Below are 27,841 nucleotides of genomic sequence, written 5' to 3'. Positions count from 1 at the left end.
CTTATTTTTAATTTTTGATAGAAAACAGCTTGGTTCTCTTCTTTTTAATCAGACTAGTTAACTATGCTTTATGATTATGACTTCATTTTCTAGATTTTCACTATTGTCCTTTTAACTAAAGAAATGGCCCATGTTTGCCACAAAAGCCTCTTTATTGAAAAGGAAGACTTACTATTCTGTCCCCCACTTGGAGTCCCCTCTTCCATATATCATATCCATATAGAAATAAGAGAGAGTGTGTAGCCTCCAAACACATAGGGCATCCTTATGTTTCAATATGAACTTTACAATCCTTTCCTCCCTGCAACAATCACAAGTTCTAATTTCTCTCAAATAAGAGAGTAACATTCCACCTCCTAGACAACTTTCTAGTTGCTAGTTGAACAAGATCGCCCTTGAATTTAAATGTTTTCTTAGTAACTCCCTAACAGACAATGGCTTTTCCAGTTCGACTTCTATGGATTTTAGAATTACAGAAATTTCAGTTCATGCTCTAACTAGTATTGGATGAATTCTGAAAGAGCCCTTGTATTCTCCCACAAAACTATATTTTCCATAATATTTTAGAACCATTGATTTTTAAAAGATTTAAAATCAGAGATCACAAAGGGTTTCATAAGGACTTTTTAAAAAATGTGTCTTTTTACATAGTCAAATAATTCAAAATCTGTTTTCAAATTGCTACCAAAAAATGTTCTTTCATTTTTGTATCATTACTGAGACAGGATCCCATAAAATATATCTATATTCAGCTCCCCAGAACACCAAGTTAAGCACATTACTCTTCTGCTTAAAGTTTTCTAAAGGCTCAATGCTACTCGGGGAGAAAATGCCAAAGTCTTCAGTCTGACATTCAAAGCCCTCTGTAATCTAGTTTTTATCTCACCTCTCCAGTCTTACTCTCATCCTAGCAGTGCTCCTACCTGCATGGTTTTGGGCAAGACAGTTAAGTTCCTTGGGCTTCATTTTCCTTATCGGTAAGTAAAGTTGGATTAGTTGAGACCTATACTTTCTTCCAGCTCCAATCTCCTATTATGATGGCAGCAGCCTGGTATAAATTCTTCCTATCGAATCTGGTCCTTTCCCAAATAGCCAATCCCAATGTTATATGTTAATTTAACCTTTCTCTATTTACTTAAAAAAAGGAATACAAATTTTCAGTAAGGTTCTAGAAAGAGCATAACCAATTATAGATGTGAATTTATTATGTGAGAAAACCCTTATGTGATGAGAAAACGAGAGAATGAAAGAGAATGAGCAAGCTTCCAGTTAAGTCTAGGGTTGTTGATACATAGGTTCCCTTCATCCTTCCGTATTCCTTTATGGCAAATATTTGCTCAGAATGCAATACAAACTATGCAATCTTTGTGAAGAGACAAAACGCATTATCAAAAATGCATTCAACAAATAAGCATTTTTTTTTTTTTGGGCAATTGGGGTTAAGTGACTTGCCCAGGGTCACACAGCTAATGAGTGTCAAGTGTTTGGTCTGAGACCGGATTTGAACTCAGGTCCTCCTGACTTCAGGGTGGGTGCTCTATCCACTGTGCCACCTAGCTGCCCCAAATAAGCATAATTTAAAGAGAACAGGAAGGTAGCCGGAGTGATGCCAGTTTATCTGGCAGAGATGAGACAGTGAAAGAGGAGGGATTAGAGAAGAGATAAATTCCCTAGGTCCAAGTAGCAGCAATACTTGGGAAAACAAAACAAAACAAATATGTCCAGGCAGATGCCTTCTTAAGTGGGTCAGGAAGTCAGAAGAGGCTCCAATTGCTAATGATTATATCCTTTCACTTGCACTTTGGTGCTCATGCTAGCTTACGGTCCATTCTGTTTCCCCGCTAGTTCCAAAGTTCTGAGGTTTCTCCTGCCTCATGTGGCATCTATCTCCCATGATCTTTTAATTTCTCCTTCCACCTGGAGAAAACTACAGTATAAGAAAGAAGCTCCCTTGCCCCTTAGGGCTAGATGCATATATGTGTGTATATATACATACACATATATATATGTATACACGTGCTCACATATAAAGTCTTACATACACGCAGTAGATTCAGTCAGTCTAGTCCTTAGGGAGGTAGTTTCTAGTTCAGTTTCAGTATAGAACACAATGTATTTAGATATTAACTTCCCTCTTTAATTCTGGGGAAATGTATGTTCCCAGAGATAGAGGGGGAAGTTAATATATCTTCATTTGAATGTTTGCGGAAACATTTTTATTCTATTTCCTGATGGAAGTTTGTGGTATTTCACTGGACTATTGTATGCAGATTTCATACGTGAAAATTTAGAACCTCAATGTGGTTCAGGCACTGAAAAACAGAAAATAAGTAGTTGAATTCTTGGCCCAGTTGTTCTTCTGATTTGCAGTGGGAAAACTTGTTAACTTGTGAGTTTATTTTTAGTGTAGGTCATTGCTATATGGCACAATCTAAAGGTCTAAGAGAATTTGTGCATCTCCATAAACCCCTAACTTGGTCCTAGGGAGTGATTTAAAACTAGGAAGCATTAAAGTTCATTTGATGGGTCTGCAATTAGATTCTTTGCCATATATTGTTAAGTCCTTTTGAATAGTAACTATCTTTTAATGTTTTTTTTATCATGTACTTGCTTATTTCAGTAAAACAATTTCCACCTCATACAGTCCATTGCATTCATAGTTACTCGGATAATGATGAGACATAAATATACATTTATTTTAGGAGCAGTTGAAATAGCCATCTTGCTAATCCTTACAGATTTGATCTCTAGTAGAGGGGGATCCCCAACAAATCAAACACTCCAAAATAAAATCTCTTATGTGCCTTATAGTTATTATGGTTATTTTAATATGGCATGATGGGAAAATAAATAATTGTAAGTCTAAGAAGGTATTCTTAAAAACCTATTAAAGAATGTGTGAATTAGAATGCATTTTTAAAAAGTTTGGTTTTTGATCATCTCTGTTTTAATTTCATTTTTATATAGGGTTACTTATATTCTAAAGAACCTTTAAATTATTTTGAATTCTAGAACTGAAACATTGCAGAGAAACAATTTTGATAGAAGTGTTATTTTAAAAGCTAAATAACCTGCTGGAGTTTCATTATCACAAACTAAATGTTAAGGTTACTCCTGGAGAGTAGAGAATTAAGCACTTTTAGAAGTGATGTTACTTTTGCGGGCTATGCATGTCCTCCCTTAGTACAAGAAAGTAATAATTTATTTGTATGTAGGTAGGAAAGAAACAGGCAGCAAAGTAGCACAGTGGACAGAGCACTGGAGTAAGGAAGACCTGAGTTCAAATCTGGCTTCAAACACTTGCTAGCTGTGTGACCCTGGACAAGTCACTTAACCCTATTTGCCTCACTTCCTCCTCTGTAAAATGAACTGAAGAAGGAAATGACAAACCACTTCAGTATCTTTGCCAAGAAAACCCCAAATGGGGTCATGAAGAGTCAGACATGACTGAAATGACTAAACAATGAAAAAGAAAGAAACTAGCATTTATTAAGTGTCTGTATGTGCTAAGTGCTTTATAAAAATTATCTCATTTCGTCTTCATTACAATCCTGGGAGATAGATGCTATTTTTATCCCCATTTTACAGTTAAGGAAACTGTGCCAGACAGAGCCTTTTCCATGGCCACATGACTAGTTAGTATTTAAGGCTGGATTTGCACTCAGGTTTTCCTTACTCTAGGCCCAGTGCTCTACCCACTAGGCTACATAGTTGCTTAGTAGTTCCAGAGAATTCTGTTTATTTTCAGCATTAATATAAACTAGAAGGCTCTGGTTTTATCAAAACATTTCACAATTAAAAGTTATTGTTCATATTCAAATTTTATATTTGCCTCATCTTTAACTGTGGAAGTATAACTAATTGGCTTATTGTGATTTCCTTTCTTTGGAAGGATTTTTATTTCTTACCCCATTCAAACATTTGAATTGTAAACCCTATAAGGGAATGTTGAAATAGGAAAAGCTTCCATTTAGTCTAAACTAATGTCATAAGAACATTTTGGACTAATACATAACAACATTTCATCAAAATATTTCAGTTACTAAATCTAAATTTAAATTTATTCCATTCAACAAAAACATTATTAGCACTTCTCAAGAAATTCCAGCAAATATAGTTTTAAATAATTTGTTTTTGCTATTTAGTTACAAATGATTGACAATTTATATATCTGATTTGATTATTTTCTCTACTACATAGAAATTTTCAGTAGCACATGCCTCTACATAGAAACTTCATCCTTACTGTTCAAATAACTAAATCATGTGTATTTCTTATTGCACATCTTTGGAAATTATTTTATCCAATAGCTGATTTTTTTTTAACATGCTGAGTTAGTAGTTGAAGAATTTTTTTTAAAGGAAATTAAAGCTAGGGGAAAAGAGGGTTTTTCATTTATCTGACTTGAGTTCATTAAAAAGACAACTTCTCTTACCCATTTCTCTTATAAATAATGTTCTCAATGTCTTATAAATACATAATGTAGTATTTTTCACTGGATCCTTCTCTCCATGAAATAGTGACAACGCTTTGAGGATCTGGCTGCTAGCCAAAGTAATTAGAAAACTTTTTACTACTTGTAGTACAGACTTGATGATTAATTCTGTATTACCTAAAATACTTGGGACTGGTTTTTCACTATTTAAAAAAGATGGTGTTAGAAATGGGGATATTAAAAGAATAATCACTCTTTCTTTGTGCTAATAGTTCACAGCATGGGTATAGTTCATGGTACAGAGAGTGTTTATTCTTTTCTTATGTTCTAATTTTGGTGCTATTATGAAAGTTATAATGGAAGACCAACTGTGAATAGTTCCTTAAAAAACAAACTATGGAATCCAGGTTTTCAAAGTAGGTTTTAAAAGATTTTTACCTGTTTAAGCACAACCCTGAAGCATGTAGTAGGTAGTAAATAAATGGTCGTTCAATGAAGGAATAAAGAATGATGTTTCTTTCAATTAAAGTGATTATTATTTGCAAAGCCCTAGGCAAGGCAATAGGGCATGGTAGAGAGATCTCTAGATGTGGAGTCAGAAGGCAGATAACTTAATTTTTCTGATCCTGTTTCCTCATCTGGAAAAAATCAAATATTCAAAAAGGTTTATGATCTTGTTGATTTGAGATTTTCTTCCACAGATGTAGATCCCAACTTCTCTGTGCCTCCCCACCACTGCCTTCCTCCCCCGTTAGAATGTTGGAAATGAAAACTGCTAACACCTAAAAGTACCTTAGAATCCATTGATGGTATAAGCTGGTCATTGAAATCTTGAGCTGTGCTCAATTGCAACTAACAATGCTAGCACTTGCCTCTCTGTTTTTCTGCAGTTACTATGGCTCTGGTTCCTGTCCCTTTCTCCAGGGCTTCCTTTTTAGATACTCTTGGACTCTTGGTTGCCTGGTTCCCCTCTTTAAAAAATGTCCAGGTTTGATGATCTCTAGAAAAACCTTGTCCCAGTTGGTCAAGTGACGCTCTTCATGACTGTGATGCCCATGGCTTAACTCAGCCGGGTCTTCGACAGAAGAAACTCCTGTATGAATGAATGTCTGCACCAGGAATGTAGCCTGATGAGTAGATGTGTTTGCTGAAAGTTCTGACAGAAATGGATTTTCACTGATAAATGACAGTATAAGTATATCAACATTATGTAATTCATAACATTACATAAAAAATTTTATCTAGAAAACTTTTAAAATTAGGAAGCATAAAAAAGTGCACGCATCTGGAAGAAATTAATTCAACAAATGTGTTCAGCATTTGCTCTAAGGTTCTGACTAAGATTCAATAAAATTCAAGCAGTTCTTTACCTCAAGAAACTTACATTCCATTTCAGGGTGGAATAGGGAGGAGGGTTGGACATACCGGTGCATAGATAAATGTCTTACAAGATAATTCAGGGAAGGACAAAGTACTAGTGACTTGTGGGGTGAGGTGTGGGAGTGGAGAATTAGGAAGCCTTCACAGAGTGGGTAGCCTCCTGAGCTGAGCCTTGAAGGAAGACAAAAATTCTGACAGGTGGTGATTCATTTTTTTTTTGAACCATTATTAAATTTTATTTATTAATTTATGGAATAAAACAAGCATTGCCATGACATAGTACAAAAAAAGATGATTGCACATGAAATTGCGTATCTACTATGTACAACTTAGTATTTCTTTCAAATATACAGCAAAAATTATCATGTTAATTTCTTGTTTTTTTCTCCCTCCCCCACTCTAGAGATGGCTACCATTAAACTCAAATAGGTATACATATATACATACATACACATATATGTATATGTACATATATACACATGTATACATAAAATTTTTCTAGGGGATGGATTCCAAGCATGAGGGGAGGGTATATAGTAACAATATTAAATTGATCTCTAGTTGCCCTTATGCAAAAATATTACATGTGTTTAGGTCAATCCTAGATAAATTTCAGACTGTTTGAAAACAAAACATAAGTTAATATAGTCCTTTCACTGTACATGCAATACTTAACTATGTCCAGGGAAATTTGGGGATTTTGTTACCTGAATTTTGCTGATGTTTCCATTGTGATTGGCCAGAGTTTTATTTAGAATCCTATACCATAGGAATCCGTTGACCTTATCTAGCTGGGAAGCAGCTGCTTTCCTCTTTTGATTTGCAGATAATGTTTTGCAAACGCCAAATACCCATAGTAGCATTTTTTCCACAGACCAATATTAAACTTTTTATTTTAGTTTCCTTTATTTTTAAAGTGATGTGAGACTGTTTAGCCAAGTGATGTCCAATTAGAAGCATTGCATGCATACATTTTTAGAATAAAATTCCACTGGAGAGCTGTGATAGATGGATCAATATCATATTAATTTATTTTTAGTGGCATAGTGAACTGCAGAATGCAAGATCCTAAAAATGAAGTTTGTTTTCAATTTTTAAAGGGGAAAATATATATTGACTTACTCAGTGTTAAAAAATTCTGTTTTCTAAAAATGAAACTAGTATTGTAAGGCTTAAGAATGATTAGCATATTTTTGGAGGAACAGGTTGTTTATTTTGTTAATTGATTGATGCTTTGAGAAACTCTGACCTTTTGATGAACTAAAATTTAATGAAATAAAAGAAATATCTCTTAGGTCAAGAATGGGGATCTATTTTTCAAGTTTTAGTTTCTGCACTAATTGGAATTTGTATTATACTTGGCAGGTTATAAGTTTTTATTTTTCTATGAATGCTATTATCATATACATCTCATGGCTGTGATCCATTGCATCATAGAATCTCAGCATTGGAAGGGATCTTAGAGACCATCTAGTCCAATCTAAGTGGCATAGTGGATAGACCACCGGTCCTAGAATCAGGAAAGACCTGAGTTCAAATCTGACCTCAGACACTAGCTGTATCACCCTGGGCAAGTCACTTAACCCTCCTTGCCTCAGTTTCCTCCTCTATAAAGTGAACTGGGGAAGGAAATGGCAAACCTCCAGTATCTTTGCCAAGAAAATCCCAAATGGGGTCACAAAGAGTTGGACATGACTGAAATGACTGAACAGCCCAATCTTTACCTGAATCATAATGCTCTATACAACATACCTGGCAAGTGGTCATCTCATTTTTAAGACTTCCAAAGAGTCAGGACCCACTACTTCCTGAGGTTTTTTTTTTTTCTTCTATTTTTGGGTAGCATTAATTGTTAGGATGCTTTTCCTCTTCAACACTTCTCCCTATTCCTCATAGTTTTTCCTTCTGAGGCCAATCAGAACAGATCTATTCCATCTTTGACTTGTCTATCTTTCAAGTATATGAAGATAGCTATTATGTGCCTTCTAAGTCTATTCTTTTCCAGGCTAAACATTCTTAGTTCTTTCAACCAATTCTCATCTGGCATGAACTCAAAAGGTCTTTCACTATCTAGGTTGCCCTCCTCTGAATACCTTCAAATTCTTCATTATGCCTTTTAAAATGTGGTGGTCAGAATTAGACACAATACTGAAGGTGTGGTCTGATTAGGGTAGAGTTCAGTGGGACTATTACTTCCAAGTTCATGGATACCATGCTTCTTTTGCTGCAGTATTATGTTAATTACAGTAGCTTTCTTGGCTACCATACTACATTGTTGACTCTTTTTAAGCTTGTGGTCTACTAATCCACAGATCATCTTTACATGATCTGCTAGTAGCTACACTTCCTCAATCTTGCACCTGCAAAGTATTTTTTTTTAAACCAAGCATAGGACTATATTTAATCATCTTTAATCTTACATTTGCCCAATTTTCTCTCAAGATTTTTTTGCATTGTGACATTGCCAACCATTATGTTGGCTATCTTTCCTACTTAGCCATCCCTGAGTCATCTGAAAATTTCCTAGTCATGCATAAGAATGTTAAAAAAGCAAAGAGCCAAGAACAGATTCTTGGAGCATTCAATTGGAGAACTCCTTCCATGGTAACATCAAACCATTAATGTTCACCCTTGGGCTCCTACTGTCCTGAGTGGTGAGTACCTTGCATGCTCTACTATATCTAGACAGCCCCGACTATGCTTCAGTTTTTACAACCCAGCCATCTTCCCAGGATGAATCTTCCCTCCAAACTCTCTTCCCTCAGCCCCCATACTTTCTAGCTTTGGAGCCATAATAAAATCAATCCTGCCATTGCTACTGGAAAGTATATCATTCTGCTCCCCTATGTCTCCACTTACCATCACCTCACTTTCTAAACTGAAAATTCCTCCCTTAGAATATAAACTCCTTGAGGGTAGGGACTATCTCTACTTTTGTATCTCATTTCTAGCACTTAGTGCAGTGCCTGGCACACAGTAAGCCCTTAATAAATGATTATTTTGTTTATTCATTGGTAGTCATTTGAATCTGTGATCTCATCAATATGGATGTGCCCTTCAATGATACAGATTGAAAGACACGTATGCCTTTCCATTCTGTGCCTCTATCATCCATGTCCTCCTGTAAGTTCATCACAGGGAGTCCACCCAATGTATCTTCCTTGCTTTCTCTCGACATTAAAAGGATACCAATAGAGCTTAATGTCTAGCAATAGTCTTGCATTATGGGAATGGCTTTTTTTTTCAATCGTATATTTCTTTGCTAGCATCCTTTATACCATTGCTCCCATGTAATTCACACACATGTACCTCTTTATTACTCTTTGTTGACTTTATTACTCTTTGTTGAGCCTCAGTTTTAATTCTAGGAAACTGTAGTGTTCAATAACTTTGAGTCATACAACATGACTGAAAGAATACTGGTGTTAAAAGGATGGGCCTTTGTTTCAGGGAGATGCTTGGAGTCTTTAAAAAGATTTTTTAAAATTTCTGAAAGACTTCTTGGACCTTGCCTGCTCACTGGTCTTTCTAGACAGCCACCACCTTGCCAGTCTCACTTCACAGCTCCTGATCCACTGTGGGCCACTCTCAGCTGCACTGTGGAGATCAAAGAGGTGAAGAGCATCATGAAGACCCAGAGAATCACCTCACATAGCAAAGTGAAGGGACTGGGGCTCCATGAGAGTAGCCCGGCCCATCAGGAGGCCTTCAGGTTAGTGGAACAGGAGAATACCTGGGAGGCATGGTGTAATAGTAGAATTAATCAAATGCAAGAAAATGGTTGGAAAAGCTGTTTTGTGGCCAGGATCTCCTGGAACTGACAAGATAGCCCTAGGCCTAGCTATTGCTCAAGAGTTGGGTGGTAAGGTCCCCTTCTGTCCCATGGTGGGACTCAAATTAAGACAGAAGTTCAGATGGAAAACTTCAGACTAGCAGTTGGTCTGAGGATGAAGGAGACCAAGGAAATTTATGAAGGTGAAGTCACAGAATTAAATTCATGTGAGACTGAAAATCCTATGGGTGGATATGGCAAAACCATCAGCCAAGTAATTATGGGCTTTAACACAACAAAAGGCACTAAGCAGTTGAAACTGGACTCCAGCATCTTTGAAAGTTTGTAGAAAGAGCAAGTGGAGGCTGGAGATGTGACATACATAGAGGCAAACAGTCGTTCAATGAAGAGGCAAGGCAGGTGTGATACCTATGCTATTGAATCTCACCTTGAAGCAGAAGAATATATGCACAAAAAAGGAGATTATTTAGGATGTGGCCCTGAAACACTTGGATGTTGCCAATCGTGCAGGATATCCTTTCCATGGTAGGGCAAAGTTAATATTTAAAACCAGAGAAGACTGAAATAACAGACAAGCTACAAGGAAGATTAGCAAAGTGGTAAACAAGTACATTGTCCAAGGCATTGGATCCTGGTGTGCTGTTTGTTGATGAAGTGTATACGTTGGGTATTGAATGCTTCACCTACCTGTACTGTGCCTTGGAGTCATCCATTGCCCCCATAATCATCTTCTCTTCCAAGGCAAGTGAGTCATCAGGGGCACTGAGGATGTGATTCCTCCTCATGGAATTCCTTTAGACCTTCTAGACAAAGTGATGATCATCTGCTATGTCCCCCATAAGAAATGAAACAGATGACTGATAACTCAGAGCTGAGACGGAAGGGAATAACATCAGTGAGGAAGTGTCGAACCTCCTAAGAGAAACTGGTACCAAAACAACATTAAGATACTCAGTGCAGCTCCTGACCTTACCCAGCTTGCTGGCCAAGTTCATTGGGAAAGACAGTATCGAGAAGCAACATGTGGAAGAAAGTAATGAACTCTTCTATGACATCAAGTCTTCGGTCAAAATCTTAGCTGATCAACAGGATAAATGTATGAAGTGAAATGATGGTGGCATTTTAACTCCTTTGAGTTGAAATGGAAAGATACCAAGAATATGGGCTGTCCTGCTAAAACGGCAAAGATATGAGGATGGATATCTCTGAGGCAGAGAAACTTTCAGACTTAACGTCTGCATTCCAGTTATGAGCAGTTGGTTAATATTAACAGTTTTGTGTAAAATGATTAATTTAAAATCATCATATCTTTTCCCATAGTTACTGTGTTTTAAACCTCACCTGGAATATCTTTTAATAAATCTCTTTAGTTTAAAAAATTTCTGAAAGACAATCTATCCCACTTTCTTCCTTTTATTTAATTTTAGGTAGAACATGTTGTTAATTAAATATCATATTGTGGATAATAGGCATTCTTTATATACTTGGGTTTTCCTATGGGACAGTAGTTACTGTGTGTATAATCATTCTTTTGAATCATTATGGGTCTTATTTAGGAGGTTCTGAAATATTCCAGGGCTCAATGCAGCCTGAAGAATATCGTTCATTCACCAGCAGGCCCATCTGAAGAAGCTCACCATCTCTAAGAGGTCTCTCCTTGACTTGGATTCTTGTACTAGTTCTTTTCTCTGTTCTATGTCTCCTTTCATGTTAATGATTAGTGGGTCATGAAACAAGATTATTGTCATTGTTACATTTTTAAAATTTATCTTGCAAAAAATTTTTACATAAACGTAAGAACTGCCTTGTTTGAAGAAAATCTTTGATGTTATATTTTGCTTTACTAAATCAAATACTTTTTTTATAGCTGGCAAACAGTAGGAATGATGGGATCTTATATTGCTTAAATCTTTTTATCATTTGTGTGATGGTAAGAAGTGGTGTACTATGCAATATCTCTTGAGAAAGCCTGCCATTCCGTTCAAATACCATTATTAAAAATGTGCTCAATACATGAGGATTATTGTCATAAAATTATTTGTATGTGGGAAAGCAAATGAATGGATCAGTAGTTACTCACGGTCTTTACTTTTTTGGGGTAGCAATATGGGCCAACATTTCCTCCCTACCGTTGGTATCTTCCCATGTATCAGCTACCTCAAGATTCCATCCTTCAATGCCTTTAAAATTGTATCACCTCCAGAAGAAACCTACTAAGTATATACTAGTCCATCTGTGTTTCCACTTTTGTTTTCCTTAATGCCATTTCCATGTCTTCATGAAAACATCTAAGACTGCTGTGTTAGAATCCAAATATGATTCTACACTCTGCTTGATGGTTAAGATTGTTAGTTTTTTTTTTTTTTTCATCTTTTTGTCTATTGGTTGAGCTTCCAGTTCACTTTGTAAATGCCCTTGGGATGATTTAGCTTAGCTGAGTCTCTCATCAAGCTTTCTTCAAGCTTGTTTTTCTTTATACTGTTTCATGAAATTTTATGAACTGATCTTTCTCCTAATATATATATATATATATATATTTTACCATCTTCCTCTTTAAGATTTTTAAAATGAATTTAAGTTCTATACTGGTACTGGTCTTGGTTGTCATATCTTTCTACTTGGAGAATCAATCAAGTATTTGCTAACCCAGAGTTCTGGGGCCCTTTTGTTCACTGTGGTATAGCAATTGACTTACATCAGCTAAATTTATATGTGAAATTATTAAGTTTTTATCAATGCCTTCCTTGATTCATTTTTAAAAAAATCATCAATGATTCATTTGTTATCAATTCATGCCATATATTCTCTCTCTTTTTTTAAAATTCTAGTTGTGTCTTTATTTTGACTTTCTCTCACCCAAAACAGGTGGGTTGGGGAAAACATGGCAGCTGTTTTCCATGACCCTGTAGGAAATATGGTAGGTGGTGGGTCACCTGCCTAGCAACAGAAGTCTGGGCCTTGTGGGTAGTGGCCAGGCTTTCACGAGAGTGGCGGCAGTTACTAGGGAGGTGGATTGGAGGCACAATGGTGGTATAGGGCCAGTAGTAGTTGCAAGAATTGAGGCCTCTTCCTTTAGTTCTTCCTTCCCATACTCTAGTCTTTTTTGACACCACCTTTCCTCCCCAGTTACTATAGTAAGCTTCCTCTTGTTGAGGTGTTTTTGACATATCACCAGAGATAAAGCTTTTTTCTTTCCCATATAGGAAATAGTCCAATCTGTGGCTGAAAGGAATGTTCCTTTTGAAACAACAGCCAGCTCCTTGCCTAAGCCTTGCTGAGAGCTGAGGCAGAGTATCTTGTGATGATGCTGATCTTCCCACTTGACAAGGTCTCTATGCTTTTCACTTGCAGAGGGCTAGCTGTCGAGGTTAATGGGATTACAATTTTGGAATTAGAATCTTGGGGCGTATTTGTTGCCTGCAGTGTGACTGTGAGCTATTATTAAGCAAGTTTGTTGAGGCTTTTGCCTTCAAAGAAGTTTTGCTGGCAGATTGGGGCACAAGTAGGAATATTTTTTGATATGTGCTACCACAGCAGAGAAGTGGAGAAAATAGTAGCATAGTTATTGTAAGAGATGACAAGTTAGGACTAAGAAGAGGGAAAACCCATGCCCATTAAACAAGTTATTTAGAGAAGAGAAAGTCTCTGTCCTCAGTGCTCTGACTTTGTTTTTATATCTGACAACAGTAGTTCAATTATTTGGGACCCCTTTCAAGTCACAAATGGAGGTTAGTAGAAGAAAAAGTTGTGCCTCTCTAAATTTGATGCTAGGGCACAGCTCTGATTGCCCTATCTGCTCACACTGAAAATTTTAACAATTGGCTTTTGCAAGCCTGTTTGAGCTGGTGCCATACAACCTTAATCTTTTTGGACAACTCACTGTTTTCCTCCCCACCAGAATGGTTTTTCCTTTTTGTCTTGGGATTTTGTTCTTGAGAGTGTCCCATTACTCCTAGGCTGATTTCCCCTCTAAATCAGTTCATTTAACAAACATTTATTAGGCATCTATTAGGATATGACAGGCAATGAACTAGTTTATAGTCTCCTGTATGGGAGTGGGGAAGAGTAGAATTTAGGTCCATGAGATCCTATCTCTGCTCTCTGTACCTTTTGAAATCTGTTCTCCCAAGCTCTAGGACATATCTTAGACCATTCTCAGCTTTTCTTTCCTTTATCATAAATTTTAAGATGGAATGGTGCCTTTCCCTTTCTTCTCCCTCAACCCATCTTTCCCTCCCCATACAAAGGATCTCATCATTTTCACACCAGCTACCAGTTTACTTATTTCCAGAATAGAAATTACACTACCTTTTGAAGAATGAAATTTTTATTAAGGTAATTAGTTGCTCTGATTTTGGCAGAAAACACTCCAGCAGATGCTTGGATAATTGAAGACCCCCACCATTAGAAAAAAAAAATAAAATTCAGTAGAGAAGTAGGAGAGTCAGGCTGCCAGCATGATATATGATGGTGATAGAGAGTGTCCTATATGAAGAATATACCCTAGATGCCAAAATGGGAGAAATGCATGGAGACATGATAGAACTGATTTTTGCGGCTCCATTGTTTCATCAGTGTGCATTGTCCTGCCCCTCGTGTAGATCTCCTAATCCTATTGTACCTTCTACTCTTATTCCATTCTTGTCCATTTATTTCCAAAAATTCTTCAGAGGGATTATCCAATTCACCAGAGGTTTTCTGCTCATCATTTTGATATCTTGATGTGCTATTATTCATACTATTCATCATTCGTCTCTCATTCTTGTTATGTGCAAAGCTCACTTTCTTTTCTGGTCATAGATACCCTTGATAATAGCTTTTATAGTACATCATGTATACATACATGTTATCATCCTCTGATAATATATCTGTCTACTTATGGACAACATGCACCTTTCTGTTGTCCTTTTGGTTATTTGTGATTTTTATTTTTCGAAAATCACTGTATTCCAATATTTGCAGCCATTTTGTATAACCAGGAGCTATCACGCTTAAGGAAATGTGATCACTGAGAGCATATTGGTTTTTTTGTTTGTTTGTTTTTACTTAAGACAGTAAACCCATGAAATTGAACAGACAGATCTGAACAGTTACTGTGTTTTTCAGTAGAAAAATAAATGGGAAATTCCAATTTTGAACTCTCCTCCATCTTTTTTTTTTTGTGAGAGGTACTATCAATGTGTTTTTTTTTCTGGTCAAATTTGGAATTCATGGACAGACTAGTTTGAGTTTGCAGAATTGAAGGCATAGGTGGTAGTAATAGCAATAGCTGTTTCAATCTTGCTTTTGCTTGGGCGTAGTAAATTTCTGGGAATATGATTATTGTGGTCATAGAGTGGAATGCTCTGTGATTTAGCAAGGAAAATCATAATTCTTTTTTGTAGCTGTAATGGTTTTCTATGTCTTTATTTTTCAGGTTCGTTAGAAAAACACTATTTTAGTGCAAATGATAGTGATTTGCTTGTCACTGATGATGGCATCCAAATAGCAGATATCCTTCCTACTCGTATGATTCCCAATGGTTCCACTGGGATGTCTACAGTGAATCCTAGCCAGCAGACTCTAGCCACCTGGACCATATATCCTTCTTCCCGAGGAGACCAACTGAACAAAACGTTAAGTAAGTTTGAAGATTCGTTATCAGAGAAAGCTTTTACTTCTGTAGTGCCCATTGATGATATTTTAACTTCTGCACCTGATAGTGATAAATCACAGTCATTTACTAGTACAACAGAAGGATCTGTTTGGTCAATCCAACCATCCAGCAAGTTACCAAACTGGATTCCCTCTTCAACATTAAGTCCCATCCGGTCAACTATTGTATCAGAAATGGATATGAAAAAAGGTAAGTTAATATTTTGTTAAATAAAGTTAACCTTTATCCTAATTTCTTAGTAATATTATACTGAAAGACTGATTGTTCTTGACTGGTAGTATTGATCCACAACAGCCCAGAAAACTTTTGAAAGTACAAATGACTCTAGTCAATGTGGTTTTGATTTGAACATATTATAGTTCTTTTAAAATTATATTTTCAATTCAATTTATATAGTTAATTGTCTAACCCTAGAATATTCATATGATATATTCCTTAATTCAGTATTTGAGTTTGTTTGAATCTGCTTCCAGAACCATGTGTACCACACCACTTAAAACTGTAAGTTTAATTTTTAATGGTTAAATAGGATTAAAATAACATATTAAATTGAGATGGGAAAAAATCTGACCCACAAACCTCTTTGTCACTGTATTGCTTTTATATGTTAAATTCCTTAAATTTGGCTTAATGGATACAGAGAAATTTCAATTTCAGTGCAAAGGGAAAAAAAAGGAGCTATCTGGGTTTTTTAGTTGACTGAAAATTCAATGATTTTCATTCAACAGTGTAGCATGTCAATCAAGAATAACCAATTAGATCTTAGGTTATATAAAGACAGTGGATAGGTTCTACAAAAGCAGCACTGACTCACAGGTAAGCAGGAGAAGCTTTCCTAGAACCATGGGTGTACGTTTATCTCTGGTTTGCCTAGTCCTTATAAACATTCCTCTTGAAGAGTGCATTATATAACTTTCTTTGAGAGAGTGGGTATGGATGGCTAGGTCAAGTCAGATTACTAGCCCTCAGCCTTGGTCAGGTTCACACTTTATGGGCTGTAGGTTTAAGACAAGAGAGGGAGGTGTCCCATTTGAACTTGGTTTAGGTCTATCTGCACAATGACTTTAAATGAGAGTTGTGACTTTGTTGAGTGGATTTTCTCTGCTCCCCATCTCATCTCTTCCATATCTCTTTTTCCATATCTCTCTTCATACTGCCCTAGAGAGTAGAACCATTGATCTATTTATCATCCAAATTTATATTTCCTTAGAAGTAAACATGCACTCAATATATATGCCAAATTCAAGATATTGCCTAAGATTTTGGTAGCAGACCATACCTTTTAGTACCTTATTGAATTTAATTATTCATTTTAAAATATCAAGAGAAATGGATTAGAGATGTAATTTCAACAGTTTGTCACTTTGAACATGTAATTTATCATTGCCATTTGTGAATACACACCTTTCCCTTCCCAGAGTCATAGAGTTTACAACTAAAAGGAATTTTAAGGATTATTTAGTCCAGTTTCTTATTTCATAGATGAGGAAACTGAGACTTAGAAAAGTAGTTACTTGCTCTAGGTCACTTAGCCAGCAGAGACATAAACTGAACCCAGGCCTTTGACTCAAATGCATGGGCTTTCCCCACTACATTACACTCTGATTTCATAATATTTACCTGAGAAGATACCACTTCTTATACTGTGTATCACATTCTATGACACCTACAGGTAGTAGGTGCTAAATATTTAATTGAATTTTGATTTATTCATTTTTATGGTGTTCTTTAATTGAAATACTGTCTTTAATCCCAAAGTATGTAAGCAGCTATTGAAGACCATTTCACTATGTAAATACCCAGTACCCAGTAGTTCAGCACAGCAAGCACCAGAGGCTAGAAAGGAAAAACCTCAGCCAGAGGCACTAGGAAGCATCCCTCTCTTGTGAAGTATGCTCTCACGGATCCTCAACATCTTCTTAAAGCAGACAGTAATGCAGTTTTAAAAGTCTTATCCAAAATACCCCCACAGATTGCATTGCATAGCACTTAATATATCTCCCTGGGAAGGATGAAGGACAGGGTTGGGGCCTTGTGGATTCCGAAACAGTCTTTACATGACATCTGCTGTGCTTCTGGATTGTCATCCAGTTACACTTTTAAAACTACTTGTAATGTGTAAACAGGACAAGAGTCTCTGTTTAACTTTGAATCTGTATCACTTTATAGGATTATTATGTTCCATCTTGTATCAGTTTTTTTATTTGTGCATTTTTTCTACATAGGTTTTATAGACATTTAAACACATTTCATTGCAGGAAAAGGGGGATATTTCAACTAAGAGATGTAGGGGTCTAGGAAAGGAGTAGATTTATGCATTAGGTAATATGCATTAGGCAATAGAATACTCGATATATTTTCATCAGGAGTTAAAGGTCCAGAGGAGGTAAATTAAGGCACTGAAAACATAAACCCTATTCTTTTCTCGGCACATTGTTAGACAATTTTAAATCATCCAAAGCCCTCTGACCCTCATGCTTACTTCCTCCTTCACACTATTGTTTCTTTTTCTCTTTCTCAATGTTTTTTTGATGAGGAACAAAAGAATTGGCGCCTACATGTTAGCATATGCGCATTAGCACCCATAATTAGAGTTGCTATGAAAGATACCAAGCATATAGTCTTATTTTTTTTAATGGAAGAGTTACTACAACTTTTACAGTACAACAGAGCCTTTGATATTTTCTTTTGCACATAGTTATATGTATTGAACATTTGTTGTTTCTAGTGGATTTAAAGTGAGTGCTGAAAGAATATACAGATATGAAGGAGAAATAATGACTTTTAAGTTTTATCAAGATGACTTCCCTTCTCTTCTCTCTCTCTCCTCTTCTTCCCCTCTCCCTTTCCTTTCCTCCCTTTCCTCCTACCTTCCCCTCTCTCTTCCCCCTTCTTCTTCCTCTCCACTCTCCTCCTTCCCTCTTCTATCTCCCCTTTATTTTCTATCTCTCTCTCCCTTTCTCACTGTCTTTGTCTCTCTGTCTCTGTGTATCTCTCTCTGTCTCTCGGTCATATACAGTGAGTTTGAGGACAGTTGAAAGCCACACATGATACTTCTTTCTTCCAATAACCCATGGCCCGCTCCTGAAGCTCTGGATTCCTGTGGGCTGGGTTTAGTCTTGAAAGTTTTTCAGCAATACTCTTTAACTTATGTCATCTGATTTCTTCAGTTCCCCCTATCATTTAGTTTAATGTATTTCCACCTCTCCCCTAGGTAGTATGCAGCTTTCCTGCAAACATAAAATTAAGAAGACAGAGATATAGAAAAAGTCTATTAAATTGCCTGTGAAGAATAGAGAAGGGACTAATATCCTACCCCCTTTAGAAAGCAATAATTAACAGGCTACCTTTAGGTGAGTGCCGTTTCCTTCCTCCTTCCCTTTAGAAGGTCATGCACAGTCCCTGCAAAAATGTTTACAATACCAATATATGAAGTCTCAGGATCATGCTTTGGAGTTGAGGACATCAGTAAGGGTATTTCTCCACTTGCTTGTTGATTTCAGCTTGCACCTTCTCTATAGCCTCCACATGCCTCCTCTGCATTGCATCTCTGAGCCCAGAATCCTTCAGTATTGTGCCATTTTGCATGGTCTTACTACATTGTCATGGATCTCACAGCTTCTGGCTTAGTACAAGATCTTCTCTTCTCTTGCCTGGCAGCCACTGGAAGACTCTGCAATTGAATTGTTTTCCTCAGCACTGCCATACACCTACCGGAAGCCGGATCTGTCCTCTCTGTGGCTTTTCTACCCTGGAACCTCAACTCACCTTTGTTGCAACTGCACAAAGGGCTACATGGCTCCTTTTGTAGCAATTTAGGTCTTCTTCTGGCCAGTAGATTACTCTCAGTGTTGAGAGGAATGTTGTGGTTTAGGGGTTTAGGGGTCCTGGGACCCCAAGATCACAACACACGGGTCCTGCCTGAAAGAATTTGACCCATGCCTTCTTTCAGCCAAAGACAAGGTTTATTAGAACATCCATCATATTGGCCAGACTCTTAAGGAGTCTGAACATTAGTAAGCTATTGGTTTATTGGCTAGATTATAAGAATCCCAGCAGTGGCTAGATTTTAGGAATCTAAGCCATGGCTAGATGATAAGAATCAGAGCAGTGGCTAGATTATAAGAATCTAAGCATCTTAATGGAGACAAGATGGACCTCATATACAGAAAGAGAGGCCTCCAACCCCAAATCTGAAGGTACATTGTGCCCCTCAAGAGTGGAAGATCTATGTGTCTGGAGCATGATGGGCAGAAGTTAAGTCCTCTCCAAAGCATGATACTGTCTATTTAAGTAATTAAGAAGCATGTTGAGGATGCCTTGGCTCAGTACATGGGATTTTTCTGTATTTTAGAATTTTAGACTGCTATTCATGGTCTTTCTGACTGTCCATCATAAAGGGTCCCTCCAACGTTAGCCTAGTGAAATGGGTTAATCAGGGTAATCTGAATACAAAATGTCATTGCTATTAGAAGAGTAAATTAAAATCAGTGAATATAATGATGGCTAAAAGATATGAGCTTGTATTTTCTACAGTAAGTTCATTTTCTCTGTTTGAGCTATAAGAAGAATGGAAAACTGACTGACCTGATCAGAGCACATAGTCCAAGTAGAGGAAAAACACGTTTAGTTTAGTTCTGCGGCTGTGTACTGATAATAGTTTTGATAAAATAGCCTTGAGAACAGCAAAGAAATATCAGAATCAAGTGAAAAAGGTCAATGTCTTTGGCTTTGTGTGGGTTTTTTGTTTTTGTTTTTTTACTTGAATGGCTCAATTCACTATCTCAGGGCCTTAGTCTTTGTGTAGTATTGTTGAATTTAAAAGACTCATCAGTAGGAATCTGTTATGACGTAACATGTGTTTTCAGGAGATGTGTTGTTTCATTTGCTGGTGTCTGTAATGAAACCAGTCATGAGTTCCAAACCTCAAAAGTATGTGTTAAATCACATTTGAATGCAAGCTATTCACCTTGCCTTAATTTAAAAATACTTTTCTCTTCTACCAAGAAGTTTGGTATCATTAGCCTAACCTTGGTACATTTTGTTTGAATTGTTGAGATGTTAAAGCACATGTTTCTAATCAAGTTAAGCTGTATAAACCTGGTCTGTATAAATCTGTATATTTCTTGATTGATACTTCTGAGTTTCTGTGAGTATATAAGAATATCTTATGAATATTTTCCGTTTTCACCCTTCACTTTTCTCAATGGAATCAGTTAACACAAACTACTGTTTTTTTTCTCATCAGTACCTTGTGTCTCTAGGGCCCCTCTGATTGGAGGGTGGAGCAGAGAGCTTCTCTTAGAACCTCCATTTAAGAAGGGCTCCCAAGCCAGCCATATTTTCATTTCCCACCTGGCTGCACTCTTTTGAACTTGTCCGTCATGTCACAGGAACCTCTTCATCTTGCAAGATTGTGTTAGTCCTGGAATTCACATCTCCACAGTACCTTCTGCCCTGGAGCCCCTCTGATTAGAGGGTAGAATTCCTCCCAGAACCTCCATTTAAGGAGGTAGCCGTGTCTTCATCTCCTTCCTGGTTACACTGCTTTGGACTTCTCTGACACACCTCCTCCATTGTATCTTCTCCCACTTCTAAGCTTTATTTTGTGTGCCAACTCGGCATAGTGGCTGGCACATTGTAGGGACTTAATAAATGTTTATTGACTGACTGTACATATCTTTCCCTCTGTGCTTGACAGTTACATTGTACACATCTTAAATATATACTTGGTTATTTTTTTCCTTTTACTTTGTCAGTCATTAAACATTCATTAAGTGCCTAGGATGTTCCTAGTGCTATGCTAAGCCCTGGGAAAACAAAGAAAGGCAAAAAGACAGTCCCTGCCCTCAAGGAGCTCACGGTCTAACGGGGAGACCACATGAAAACTATGTACAAACAATGATATATAGGATACAGTGGAAATAATCAATAGAGGAAAGGAACTAGAATTTCATTTTTACAAGGGTTTTATTAAAAACTTAGCACAGTGAAGAGAGCAGGCACTTCAAGGCTTATTGGTCGATTGTTATCTCAGGTGACACTTGAGGCGGTGTGGAAATTTAAACAACGTACACCAATTTATTGACCTGCTTTCTGCTCATTTACAGAAAAGCAGGCTGTCAATAAACAAATTGATAAGCAAATCAGAAAGGGAGTGTAACTTCTAATGTGTCCACCAGGTGACACTGCACTCAAATCACTAAGTTAAGTGTCTTCTGCGTGCCTGCGTGGACCTTCCCAAACGTTGGAGCATCTTCATTACCACCAGAGGATGATTGTGTACAAACTCTTAGCCTACCTTCAGTTTCCACTGCCCTGCCCTCCCAGGCCTTATGGTGTCTTAGGTGCACTGTTGACTGAGGGGTAGGAAAAGAAAATGGAATATCAAATATTAATATTCCAGAAATCTTAATTAGCTTACCTCCATCCCACATCTGGGACATTTCCTTCAATCTGGTGTACCCTCTGGATTTATATTGCAGAGGCAATCTACACTGTGACCTTACACATTTTATGGTACAAAGAAACGAATAAGACAATTATTGAAAGCCGTCTCTTTGAGTGTTCAGCCCCAATCTCTTCCTGCCAATCCTTTTAACTCGCCTTCACTCCCCCCCGGGGGATGCTGGGAGAAGTCCTCCAAACTCCCCAACACTTTGAGATCATGAAAAGATTTTTTTTTTGGGGAGAGATGACAAAAGCTATGATTTTAGGTAGGTCCAGTGAAGAAGCCTCTTCTCTTAATGCAGACCAGTACCTCCTCTGAAATTTACGGTTTTACAGAGGTGCCTGGCACACTGAGAGGTTAAGGGACTCTTCCAGAGTCAGTATGTCAGGGGTTCAAGTTCGCAAGTCTTCTTGGTCCCATGATATACTCTATCGTTTTTTTTGGCCATACATTCAATTCACAGTTTCTTATAGTAATCAGTAGTCATAATAATTCAAAAATATTTATCAAAAATAATAGATTTGAAACTTACTTGATTTTTTTCTCAGTATATTTTACCTTTATGATTTTGTTTTGCTTATGCTATTAATTATTTCTCCATCTATGAGCATAAATTCATATATTTAATATTCAAATAGTTACCTTAACAACTTCCTGATTTTAGTTCTTCACTCCTTGTTCCAAACTGTTCTGGTCAATACGATTTATTCAAACTTCTCTTAAGACTTGTAGTCTCTGGGGCAGCCAGGTAGAGCAGTGGATAGAGCACCGACCCTGGAATCAGGAGGACCTGAGTTCAAATCCGAACTCAGACACATAACACTCACTAGCTGTGTGACCCTGGGCAAGTCACTTAACTCTACTTGTCTCACCAAAAAAAAAAAAAAAAAAAAAAGACTTAGAGCTTGTATCACTGTCCCATTTGAGGAAATCAAAGAGAGAGACACTGTTCTTTGTGGCTAATGCGGCCATCAGGGCTTTGGCCTAAAGTATGTCACTCTCTGATGATCAAATCAAAGGAAGGGCCAATCAGCAGTGACCTCAAGGGCAAAGAGGGAGAAACTCAGGAATTTGGCAGTCTGTACACCCGTGTACCTTTTCCTGTTTTCCTGGGTGCCTTACTCATCTATACCACAGTATGGCTTCTGAGAAGTAGGGAAGGCAAGCAAAAAGCATTTACTAAGTGCTTGCCATGTGCCCAGCATCATGCTAATACAAATAAAAGCAAAAACTTAGATGAGCTCTGTGCTCAAAGAGGTTACTTTCTACTAGGGGAAGAAAATACACAAAAGGGAGCTCAAAGGTAGAAGGGCCGGGAGTATCTAAGAGAATGAGGAAAAAAGTAGTCTGGAGAGTGAGGAAAAGAGTGAAGAGGAAGCATGGTTGTCCTGGGAGCCTTATCTTGAAATGAAGCTTCGAGAAAGAAATAACCAGGGGGCAGGTAGGTGGTGTAGTGGATAGAGCACCGGCCCTGGAGTCAGGAGGACTTGAATTCAGATCTGACCTAGCCGTGTGACCCTGGGCAAGTCACTTAACTCCCATTGCCTCCAAAATTAAAAAAAAAAAAAACAAAAGAAAGAAATAACCAAACTGAGGAATCTGAGGAAGGAGCAAAAGGGGCAAAGAGATCTTCCAGCTTGAGAAGTCCCCAGGTTTTGGGTGGACTTTTAGAGGGAAGTTTTAGAGTGAGAAGGCAGATGAGTCATAGTGGTGAAGTGCAGAATATTTCTCATTATGTATAATTCCATTAGGAAAAAATGTAAACATTTTGTTCTTTATTTGCATATTTTATATACATATATATATATATATATAAAATTTTTACTATCTTTTGTGTTTGAGTTGCCTAAATTTCTCATTGTGTATTTGCATATCTTTAAAAATATCTAAGTTGGTTGGTTGGTTGGCCTGTGCATCTATATCTGATGTTTCTTCAGAAAACTCATGTTTTTCCTCCTAACTGGAATTATATAGCTTGAAATTTTCACAAAAGGATCATGTTTGAGGTATTAAGTTTCAAATTATGGTTCAGTTAGATATTTTAAAGAAAATGTATTCTATAAATGTTTTGAATTTTGTTAAGTTAAACTATATGACTTTTTGAACTTTAAGAAATTTAACATCCTTTAATTAAATTCACTTTATGAAATCTGGATCAAATCATGAAAAGCAAAGCAAGCATGTTAACATGCAGACCTCACTCTTTTCTTCCATCTGCAAGCCTCAGGATATGGTATCCACTCTAGTGTCTAGAAGTCACAATTTCTACTTTCTAGAGTTTAGTATTCTCAATATATAACTTGGCCTGAAGGAAAAAAAATATGCTTTTGTCTTCTTCCTTGCCTTGTTCCTTGAAATAGCATACAAAACCTTTCCTTTGGTTAAGGTATTTTTTTTTTGTTAGTTATGTTTTGTTCAGGTATTTTTAAGATTAAAAGTACTAAGCTTGAAAGAGTAATGTTGGGTCTTTTAAAAAGCAACGACAAAACGTAGCCAGAAATTTGAATGATTAAAAAACTCCTAGCTGGTCATACCCTCTCCATCCCACTGATTCTGAAGCCTGACATTCATTATTCACACCCCATTTTCTGTCTTCACTGCCTTAGTCACATCTTCCTAAGCCTATTTTTCCACTGTCTTTTGCTGAAATTTCCCCACCTCTTCTGTGCTCTGTGGCATTCTTGCTTCATAGGTAATAAACTTGCTTTCATCTTAAATCTTTCCCTTTGTTACTCCTATTTTCTGGCCCTCAATGAGACCCATCTCCTTTCTCATGTAACACAACATCCCTGGTCACCATTTTGAGCACTACTTGACCTTTTCCTCATTACCCCACCTCACTGATTTAGGCTGAGTTATTGGAAGACTTCTTGCTCCCCATTGCCACTTCTAGGTTCTCTCTCTGCCACCATTACTCAGTAATTTCTCCTTCTTTGAGGTTCACTAAATCCATATCTAGCATCCAATCAAAATTCTGGTAGTTGTCTACTAATCTCCAAGACATTTTCCTTCTTTCCTCAGTGACTTCAGTGCTTTCAGTCTTTCCTACTTAATATGTCACTCTCTCTTGCCTTCATACTAGGGCACTTTGACATACATACTTTTATGTTCCCTTAAACATCCTAAGCTCCAAGTTTCTCAATCTATTTATTTCTATGACTTATTTTTGCACTCCGCCACAGCTATACCTTCACTTTGCTATCACCCAAAAATGCATTGCTTCCATGCTTATGAACTTTGAAATTCCTTTATCTGATCATAATTGGTCATTGTTTTACCTTTCCCTTGCAACCTCGAACCTTCTTCTTCATCCTCACCATGACTTCCCAAATCTGTCCATTCTTGAGTTCTTTCCCATGCCATCACTGCTGTATTGACTATACTCCTGCCTTCTCCATCTTGACCTCTTGCAACTAACTCACATTGTGACATGTATTTTTGTTAAAGATCCTTAGGACAAAGGGTGAGAACTACCATTGTTCAGTGTGGCATGGAAGTGGTCAAGGGATGACTCCAGCTGTATGAGTTGTGGTTCCTCTACCCTGCTAGGCAATGTAGTCTGCAGTGGTGTGTCTAGTGGGACCAGATGAAAGGGAGGGTATGGCAAACCATGAAAAGAGTTGGGACAATTGCTCTTTGGCAATTGTGGGCACTCAATAAATGTAAAATGATGATGAAAATAAAAATACAAGAACAATAAAGAGTGAATGAGCAAAGTAATACACTTGGGACTAAACATAAAATGTTGAGGGGAGAGGTCAGTGGAAGTGTTCTTGTTTCTTGGAAATAGGGCTTTTTTATGTGCATATTTCTTGAGTCTTTAATAAAATCCAATTTAATTGGATCTTGATGGCCTTCTTAGATGTGGAGTTCTGCTTCAAGACTAATCTGCTTTAATCATCTTTCAAGATAATTATGTTAAATGATTTTTTGGGGGGATATCAGATAACTGCGGGTCACAGCTTTGGGGAAGGTATGAAAGAAAGAATGGGTTAGGCAAAAAGGAGACAAAAACAACAAGTATTGTATCTAACTGATGATGTATTCCAACAGGAATCATAAGATTCAACTTTAATAGATTTGGAGATCTTTTACTAAATTGTTTCCTTTCTCTTTCCTCCTCTTTTTTATAAGACTAAGTCCTGACTTGTTGCTACGACCTAGTGGTAGGCAAGTGAAACATTTGTAAATCCAAATTTAGGCCAGTCAGATCTTTTAATTTAAGTCGCCTTAATCATAAGAGATTTTGTCTGTTTTCTTTTTTTGGGGGGGGCCTAGGCAATGGAGTTAAGTGACTTGCCTAGGATCACACAGCTAGCATGTGTCAAGTATCTGAGGCCGGATTTGAACTCAGGTCCTCCTGAACAGATCTCCAACAGACCCATTCCTGGACACCATGATGGGAGTCAACTGGCAGCTTTGTCATCCACTATGTGGTTCTGGGTCACAGATCCAGCACAGAGTGAGAAGGGGACTTGAGAAGGGAACTTGTTCAGGGGAGTGGTGTTCCCTGGATAGGGAGGCTTTGGGCTATATGTAGTGAAAGGAGTAAATTCTGAAGCAAGCAGCACTGGTGTGACTTCAAACTCAGAGTTATTGGGGAATGGATGAAAAAGTTATGGTATATAAATGTGTTGAACTCTTATCAGCATAACGATCAATCAGCATCCTAGAGAACTAACGATGAGAAATGTTACTATCCACCTCCTGACAGAGAGATGAATGACTCAATGCAGAATGGGACAAATGTGTATTTTGGTCATAGATGTGGTAATTGCTTATATTGAGTACACTTATTTGTAATGGGTTTTGCTTTTCTTGTGATAACTTGGAGGTGTAGGGGGTTGGTGTGGGAGGGTGAGAAGGCAGATATTGGATAATTAAATCAAATAAAATGTTTTTTAAAAGAAGAAATGATGGTCACTCCTTAGTAGTGTTATCTTTACCTTATCTTCCTTACTCTATGATAGAGAAATATTAGATATTAGAAAATATTAGAAATATTTGGATATGGGTTAAATCCCTACCCTGGCATCAACCGAATTATTAATTGGTCATATATTAGGGTTTAGATGGACCTAAGCAGTCATCTAATCCAGAGGTGTCCAAAAGACAGACTGCAGGCCACATTACAGGCAATGCTCTCCATTGTGGCCCAAACCTGATTAAAATATAATTGGGTACAATCATCAAAATAAATAAAATAGAATGTGGATAACATTAATTAAGTCAGTAGGCTGCCCACAGGGTTCCTTATGTAAGGTATAGTCATGCCTATTTCTATCATTTTACACTGCTGATCCAGGTCAACTTCCTCATTTTATAAAGAAGGCTATTGAGAATCAAGGAAGATAAGGAACCTGACCAAATGCATAGGTAATAAATGACAGAACCAGGATTTGAATGCAGGCCCTCTGACTGAAAATCCAGTGTGTTTTTCACTGCACCACACTGCCTTAGAAATTAACTGAGCAGCTGATTTAATTTAATTGTTCTTTACAACAAGTTTTCTTTTTTTCTTTTGTTTTCAGGTCAGCTTCTGGGTATTTTACTTTTTCTCTAATTAACATAGTTTTTTTCTGAAAGGATGTTATGTTAATCAGACCTTTTCTTATACAAACAATATATCACACAGAGTTATTGTTGTTATTTGTACACATTTGCTTTTTCATATCCCATCAAGTAGCACTGACCTATAACATATCGGTATTAGTCTCCAAGTGCTCTGACTTGAAAAGTTTAAGGATATATAATGGAAGAAAAAGAAACTTTTCCCAGTGTGTCTTTCATTTTGGCCAGGACAGTGAATAATAGATGTGGCACGTTTCCAAAAGTACTCTTGCCATTGCAACCCACAGAAGAAATGGTTTCACATGGAGCACAGCATGGAGTAAGCCTGTGAAAATCCATTGCTACAGGAGTTAATGTGCAAAAAAATCTAATGTTGCAGTTAGATTCTGAGAAAGATTGGATCACTCCCAGAATAATAATGATATTTGCCACTCATGTGAACACAAGGTTAATGAAATCAAATATGTCTTAGTAAATAAGCCAAAAGATTTTAGTTGAATAATTCCTGGAATTAAGAAAATTTCAGTGCCCTTCTTTCTCATGTTTTTCGACTCT

At 37.2% G+C, this 27,841-nt stretch overlaps 1 protein-coding gene and 1 pseudogene across 2 annotated transcripts in view; both read left to right on the top strand.

Annotated features, from left to right (window-relative positions):
• CORIN (corin, serine peptidase) overlaps positions 1-27,841 on the top strand; it is a 205,710-nt gene that overhangs the window by 47,391 nt on the left and 130,478 nt on the right. The window contains exon 3 of one of the 2 annotated variants that reach the window (XM_027836429.1): positions 15,025-15,228. In XM_027836429.1, coding sequence (XP_027692230.1) covers positions 15,025-15,228 — 204 coding nt within the window. Of the gene's footprint in view, positions 1-15,024; positions 15,454-27,841 lie in introns of both variants that reach the window. The other variant, XM_027836428.1, reaches the window with a different exon arrangement.
• LOC114023667 lies at positions 9,421-10,715 on the top strand (annotated as a pseudogene).

The sequence above is a fragment of the Vombatus ursinus genome, unplaced genomic scaffold, assembly GCF_900497805.2.
Source record: "Vombatus ursinus unplaced genomic scaffold, bare-nosed wombat genome assembly UNPS02014818.1, whole genome shotgun sequence".
Taxonomy (NCBI): Eukaryota; Metazoa; Chordata; class Mammalia; order Diprotodontia; family Vombatidae; genus Vombatus; species Vombatus ursinus.
Note: the sequence above shows the minus strand (reverse complement) of the source record. Positions and strands in the feature narration are given on the sequence as shown.